The sequence below is a fragment of the Cibotium barometz genome, chromosome 62 (assembly GCF_041138505.1).
Source record: "Cibotium barometz isolate CiBa-2024 chromosome 62, ASM4113850v1, whole genome shotgun sequence".
NCBI classification, from domain to species: Eukaryota; Viridiplantae; Streptophyta; class Polypodiopsida; order Cyatheales; family Cibotiaceae; genus Cibotium; species Cibotium barometz.
The window spans coordinates 36215791-36223364 of NC_141107.1; the positions used below are offsets into that span (position 1 = coordinate 36215791).

General features: G+C 43.9%; 1 protein-coding gene across 1 annotated transcript in view; it reads right to left on the bottom strand.

The window, feature by feature from the left end:
- LOC147604421 (cytochrome b-c1 complex subunit 9, mitochondrial-like) overlaps positions 1-4259 on the bottom strand; it is a 38955-nt gene extending 34696 nt beyond the window's left edge. Inside the window, exon 1 of the mRNA XM_086795464.1 lies at positions 4053-4259. Within this exon, the coding sequence (XP_086651590.1) occupies positions 4053-4169 (117 nt within the window). The 5' untranslated portion in view covers positions 4170-4259. The remainder of the gene's footprint in view (positions 1-4052) is intronic.
- Positions 4260-7574: the final 3315 nt, after the last annotated feature.

Sequence of the window (7574 nt, forward strand, 5' to 3'; positions counted from 1 at the left end):
GTCACAAGTACGCTTCTGCCTGCGCCACCTTCTGCATCAGTCTACAACTCTACGCCTCCTCCCAGGAGAGGTAAAGGCAAAACACATGAGGAAGACTGCTCAGCCCATGTGCGTTGTTTGTTGTCCTGGTACAGTCCGCCTCCTTCAACCTGTCTCCTGCAGTCACCAAGTTGATGCACAGAGGGTGCGCCTGATCACTTGTGTACAGCACGCCTGTGCGAACCTGCACAACATGCTTCGCCTGCTCGCCTGTGTACTGCAGGGCAGACCGCCAGCTAGTCTTCTTCCAAAAGCGAGAGAGGTTCAGTCCACGGTCGCCAAGGTGATGCGCCACACCCACACGACACTCCCTGCCTGCTGAGTTCCGCCAACCTTCGCTTTTTATAACCCAAAATGCGATTCCGCCTGCTTTTCTCCAAAGAAAAACTAAAAGCGGCCACATACATGGGACACCTTTTCATATCCAAACTGATGCCTTTCACACTGTCCATCCCGTGCTCGTGCCCGTGCCCACCTGCTTGTTGTCCAAAGGGAAAAACACAGGGTTGTAACACCTACACACTCCCAATGACTGAAATTCAGCAAAACTTTATGCTTAAATATGGGAGCAAGTAGCAAGAGGGAGAAACCGGATTACAAGATCACATACCCTGTGTAGTGTTCTCTTGTCCTACGTGCTCTCTTGCAGATTGTTGCTACCATGTGTTGGTGGAACAATAGAGAGCAGATGGTAAGGAACATGGGCACTTGAGAGGGTAGTGTGGATTGCAAGTCTACATCAACAACCACTTGCTTGCAATACTGTATTCATATGCATTGGTATAGAAATCTAGTCAGAAATGCCCATGACACTATGTACTTGATTCTCCCAAGATCAATATACTTTATTTGAGGGAGGGGTCAGCCGTTCCGGCTCATTGTGTGTCTCTTGTCAATTCAGCAATTTACTTCTTGTATTTGAGCAAGTGTCCATCAAATCTTAGTGTATTTAAGTGTATTGATTAGCATTGTGTACAACCAAGTTACACCACAAGTCCAAGTCCAAATTCAAGTCCAGATCCAAGTTCAAGCTCGTGTATAAGGTACACACAGGAGATGTGTGTAGATGACGGAGTGTATGATGTACAGTGCCACTCCGAAGTAGAAGCAGTCCTCAAAGAGACACACAGAGGTATATAAACCGGATCAACCCCACGAGCAGCACAACAATTCAAGGAAACAGCTTTAGATGGCAAGTAGGCAACACAGCTAGTAGGCAAAGGCGGCACTTTTGTCTGGTATAGGGTGGCGCAGGTGAAACTAAGAACTGGCGGCACAAAGCTGGCTGGTTGTAGGTGGCTAGGACATGCGCAGCAGCAGCAACAGCATGTGGCTTCATGCGGCACATGCAGCATCTATAAGGGCAAAAGGACGAGAAGACCAAATGTACGAGAGATCAAAGCAAAACAACAGAGCATGAAATAGGTGAGTGAGTCTATATATAATGGTAAGTGAACATATGTACAAGAGTCCTCTGATGTGAGGAAACTCTGAGTAGACGAAGACTAGTGCAGAAAGCAAAGACGATGTCAGAGATGAAGCACGGTCGATGCCAAAGGCTCACATCGATGTGAGGCAAAGGCACTCTATGAGGTGTCTGGTGTCGAAGGCTCGCGTCAGTGGATGTAGAGGCACTCCGAGCTGATGGTGAGCAACGGAAGGGATGCGGACTCTGGTGACAAGGGTGCTGCCATAGTGGCACCCGGTTCGTGCACCGCGCAGGAAGTTCAATTCGGTATGGTCGATACGTACAATACAATTCCGTATAGTGGCGGTAAGGATTCGATCGTTTTTTCCCCCCTTTTTGACCGTTTTTTTGGAGCGTTTTTTACCCTTTTTACCGTTTTGGGCGCCGTTTTTTGACTGTTTGGAGAGCCATTTCTTGGGCATTTTTTGGAACTATTTTAGGCTTTAGCCTTTGCTTGCCTTTGCTTGAGGCTCATTCTATTATCTATATAATATGCCCTCCCCCAACCCCATCCTCACAAGTGCTCATTGCTCAACCCTCCCCTCACAAGTGCTCATTGCTCAAGTCCATCCTCTCCCTTGAGCTCTCCTTCAAGGCTCAACATTCTAAATTTCTATGTTTTGGGTAACTTGTAGCTTGTAACTTGTAACTTCTCTAAGTTTTGCATCTGCATTTATATTTTTAAGTATTTTTTAAATGGATTGTACCTCCACCGTATTTTTATTTTCAAAATTTAGTGGTGCATTCTGAGACCGTATTTGAACGTACTGTACCGAATCGAACTTTTCGTACCTAACTATGGGTGCTACGGTACCTGTGTGGTGATGAATAGCAGAGAGGGCTGCCATCCCAAGTGGTGCAAGCTTTGGTGACAAGGGTGTTGCAATACCTCAGGGGTGGTGAGGAGCAAAGAGGGCTGCTGTCCCAAGGTAAACTGTAGAAGAAAAACAATGATGTGCTGTAGCAGAGAGTGGGCTGTTGTCCCAAGTTAAACTGTAGAAGAAAACGCTGATGTACTGTCTGTAGCAGAGACTGGGCTGCTGTCCCAAGGTAAGCTGTAGAAAAGCGCTGAAGTGCTCTACTGTAGCAGAGAGTGGACTGCTGTCCCAAAGTGTGGCCTGATATAAAACGCTGATGTGCTGACCTGTGGCAGAGAGTGGACTGCTGTCCCAAGGTGTAGCCTGATGTAAAACGCTGATGTGCTGACCTGAAGAGCCAATGATGAAAAGAAGATGTAGTACAGTACCCGGCAGCAACAGCAGCAGAAGTGGTACCGGATATGATCTATGAAGTGGTACAAAAGACTGATTCTTGAATAAAGAGGCAATGCTATATATAGTCAAGGGGGCTGCTGGTCGGCCAGTGAAAGGGCAGTCGGCCAGCAGCAAGACACAAAAAAGATAGATAAAATCTAATAAATCCAGAATAATCCCCTTTTTAGGGGTGGACAAAATGCCATTTTCAAACAGCACCGGCTTTGGTGGCGCTGGCAGCACTGTCGGCGATTGCTGACAACAGCTGCTAGCAGCAGATGGGCCTCGAATGCCTCTAACGGTTAGAGGCACGCCTCATAACAACTATGGACTGAACGAATCCTCATAGAATAAGAACCTGTAAGGATGAGGTCATCAACATAGACCACAATGATAACAATCAACCTCCTCTCAAGGAGGATATAAAGATTCGAATCTACATGAGAACGACACAGGCCGAGCTTCTGAAAGAACTCATCAATCCGCTGGTATACCAAGCCCACAGAGCCTGCTTCAGACCATATAAAGCCTTCTTTAGCCGGTACACTTGATCCTGTTTACCTAGAACAACAAATCCCCGCGGCTGATCAACATAAACCTCCTGTGTAAGCTCTCAGGGCTTCTGTGCGCAGGGCTGCAGGGTTGGAACAGGCCCTACAGGCTACGTGGCAGGCTGGCGCATATGGCTAGGCAGTAGGCTTGCTGTCTCCTGTAGGCGCCCACAAAGACCAATGAAATATACCCAATTACTCACAAAAGCTCGAGACCTTTTCTATAAAGATAAGCATTTTGGACTTGCATACCAAGTTGATTGCTTACCCTTTTAAATAGAGATAGTTATGCTTGCTTTGGCGACATAGACTTGTGATCAAGGTCAGTGCGCAACCTAAACAAGCTTGATGCTCATGTAGGCACATTTACCAAACCTCAGCCCAAACAAGGCTGCTGCAAACTTTGTAACTGACCAAAAATATTTACAAATAATAAAGTGATGAAAAGCTCCTGTTCAAAAACACTTTGGGAGCAAAAACAAAAACCAAAAAAATCAAAGGGAAAAAACAAAAGCATCTCTGCGAAAAGCATGAGTGAAGATAAAGTTTCAAAAAGTTAAATGTTGATTTTATTTTATTTTATTGAAAACCACATTTCTAGGTGCGATCCAAACATCAGAAGCTGCATTTTCTGTCAGCGAAGCGTTCGAGCCGGAAATCAAAGAGAAGAAAGAACAGAGGGGTGCCGGGAGGGGGGGTGTTTTAAGACTTAACACAGAGATCAGAAAAGAGTGAACTTACACGCTCGCCAACGAGGGCGCCGAGGAGGATAAAGGAGACGTAGACGGAGTTCCTCCTCGTAACGAGCTTGAAAGCAGCGTCCAAAACGCCTGGCTTGGCTCGCTTGGCTCCGTCCATGTCTCTGCTCTTTCTGCCGGCCTTCCTCGCTCGATGTTGTTAGGGTCGCCTATGGGTAGACAAGATGAAATTGCCTTTTTTTGGGACATATTCGTTTTTTCGTTTTTTTTTTTCAAGTGAAATAGCGACTTTGATGAAGCACGTCATATCCCCTTATTGAGAAATATTAATTAATGGTAAGAGTGAATAGGGGGCCACAATGAGTGAAAAAAAGAAATGTATTAATTAGTGAAGGAGATGCTTTTCCAAGGTCTTTTCGATTAAATTTAGAGGCTGGAAAAAAGTGGTGTCATTCCAATAGGACTTCGACGGTTATCCTCTATCTCCCTTTGTGTCTTCTCTCTCTCTCTCTCAGACGCCGATTGAGTACCGTTGGTCCCGTACCCACATCTCCAATTAGCAACGGGGAAGCACACGCGAGGAAGAGGAAGATGGAGGACGATTCGACAGCAGGTAGCTTTCAAGGTAGGAGCAGGCGGAGAACCCAGGCAGGCCAAACTTCGAAAAGCCAGGCACGAACCAACAAACCTAGCGAAATTCGTAGCAAAACCGTGTCTCTCTCTCTCTCTCTCTCTCTCTCTCTCTCTCTCTCTCTCTCTCTATGCTAGAGATGCCAGACACAACCACTACCTCTCGCTCCTCCCGTCCTCTAAACATGGCTGTCTCCCTCTGCGAGAGATGGCTTCTTGGGATGCATTTTTTCTTCCATAGAAATTTTTTAAACGGTTTTTAAAAAATAATTATGGAGCTGGAGTTTCCATTGATGCATTCGATTGTGAGCTATGATTTTCAGAGGCGAGTAGAGGCATTAGGCAGCATTAGGCATTAGGCATTAGGTAAGAGTGAATAGAATAGATAGATAGTATGCCTCTGAATTTTGTTGCTCGTGTTACAACACTTTAGGTTGGACATATCGACGGAGACTAGGTTGATTATGTCTGATTTTGCTTTTAAAAAAGGCGCATTCGTAAAAGTGGAAATCAATAGCACACACATTAGGATTACTGTTCGAGCTCAAAAATGCTCCTCTGCCATACTTGATGAGTCAAATCATTCAGACAATGCTACGTTGCATGTGAGCACGATAGCATGGCATGTTCATATTGATGCAAGCATTAAGGAACATGACAATTGGGAAATTGAACCCCCTTTCTCACATAGCTTTGAGACTAGGCTTCGCCCATCCATTCAATAATATAGGAGGGAGAATTTGAGTACAATGCTAGTGTGCTCTAGAATCTTGTGCTTCACCCAATCATTGAGTAATAGAGGAGGAGAATTGAGTACATTGTTGCCTGTGCGTTCTTGAGCATTGTGCAATTTTTTATGCTTGAAAGTTAAGAGAGATAAATGCATGCTAGCTTTAAATCATTGATTGTAAAAGAAGTGTTGTTGTCTTCTATGTAATCATTAATCATGAGAGAGAATAGATGAATGCCAAATGAGAAAACACAATAGTCCGTGTGTATTTTTGAGGTAGCCAATTTTATGTAGGATAGGCCAATTCTAAGTAGGGTAGGCATCCTCAGGTGTCCAGTTCTATGTACTATAGGCCAGTTGTAATAAAGTAGCAACTTTATTAGTTAGGTTTAGGATTATGGCCATTAGGCTCGAGTATAAAAGGGCACATGGACTCTCATTTGCATCTTTTAATCATTTGACATTTAAATAAACCATAGAGCCTTAAGCTACCACACTTTGGCTTATGGAAGGCTATTTCTATTCTCATGGTGGGAGATTATCTCGAGGGATTCACAAGCCATATCTTAGGCATTATCTCGAGGGATTCACAAGCCATATCTTATGGTATCATGTGAGTGTAAGGGAGGAAGGCTTTTGGAAGGGGGGGCTTAAGTTTATAAGTTAGGATGGGCGAGGGGGATTTATGGTGGCACCAAGCCGCGGGGGTGGGGGGGGAAGACAAGGGAGTAGGGGAGAATGAAAGTAGGGGTTTCATTTCTTCTTGTCATTTATAATATGTGATCTAGTGGTGTAGTTTGAAAACTTGATTAGTTTACTAATCTTTTAAGCTAACCACACATGAAACAATTTAGAACATGTAGTTTGCTAATCTTTTAAGCTAACCACGCATGAAACAATTTAGAACATGTAGGTCTTTTAAAATGAAGTGACTATAAGCTGAGATTTGGGACAAATCATTATGTTGATTAACATGCAATTAGCAAGTATCATATACAATGCTTAAGTGATTTAGCCTTTCACCAAAGGATGGAAAATAACCTTTCATAGACCCAAGTATGGTAGCTCATGGCTCCAATCTCATGGCTCCAATGTGTCTTTAAAAGTCGTATGATCAAAAGATACAATGGTGGTCCATGAGCCCCCTTTTATCCTTTATCCCATGACCATGGTCCTAGACCTAATCTAAAGTTGCTGCTTCATTACAAACCATCCCCTCCTATAATGATTTCGTCCTTGAAATCAAAGGGTGGTATGCAAAAATCAAACATATACAAGAGGCTATGTATGGAAGCCAAAAGTCATGACATAAGCCATTGTCATGGAAGACCCAAATACCATAACATGAATAGTATGACCCAAGTTCAAATGGAAAGGATGAGGGCCTAATAAAGCTAAGCAATCTCTCACCCGGATCAAATGGCCAATGTCAAAAATCATCATCAGGGAGGTGAGGCTAAGTATATATCCGCCTGAATAAAATGGAAAATGTAAATGACCATCATCTATATGATGAAGATAGTCATGTGCTCTCTCCATCAAAATTACATTCCAAATGGCACAAAGCACATCCAAAAGTGAATGCCCCAACTGCATAAACCATCACCTCATGTCAGCATCAACAAAGTCTAAAAGTGAATGTCCCAACTGCATAAACCATCGCCTCATGTTGGCATCAATAGAGTCCAAAGATACACACCTTATAGCTAATATCCATATGAGTATAGGTGTGATCATGATCATCCCATAGACTCTCCATAGGTATCACTCCCTGGGTGTCATCCTCTATGCAATGAGCATAGAACCTAACAATATCCCGGGAATCATCATCACCACGTGTGTAATCCTCCCTATTGTCCCAAGCGTGACTCTCAAATTGAACATAGGCACGATCCCCGTCAATATAGGACTTTGATAAGGCATCCACACATGAAGTGGTCTCATAAAGCTTACAATCATAAACCTTCCAATCCAAACTCGGAAAAACATCATAAGTTGGATTCACAAATGTAGTCCATGGACCACCCTATCAATGCATGACCAACACTCACCATAGGTGAATCCAAGGCATGGCTACCCACACCAAATAGTGCATGAATAGCACTAATCAATGCATAAGTATCACATATGTCCACACCGTGAGCATCACATAAAGTAGATGCACAACTGTCCAATCTCTCTTGAACATAGGCATCCATCTCTTCC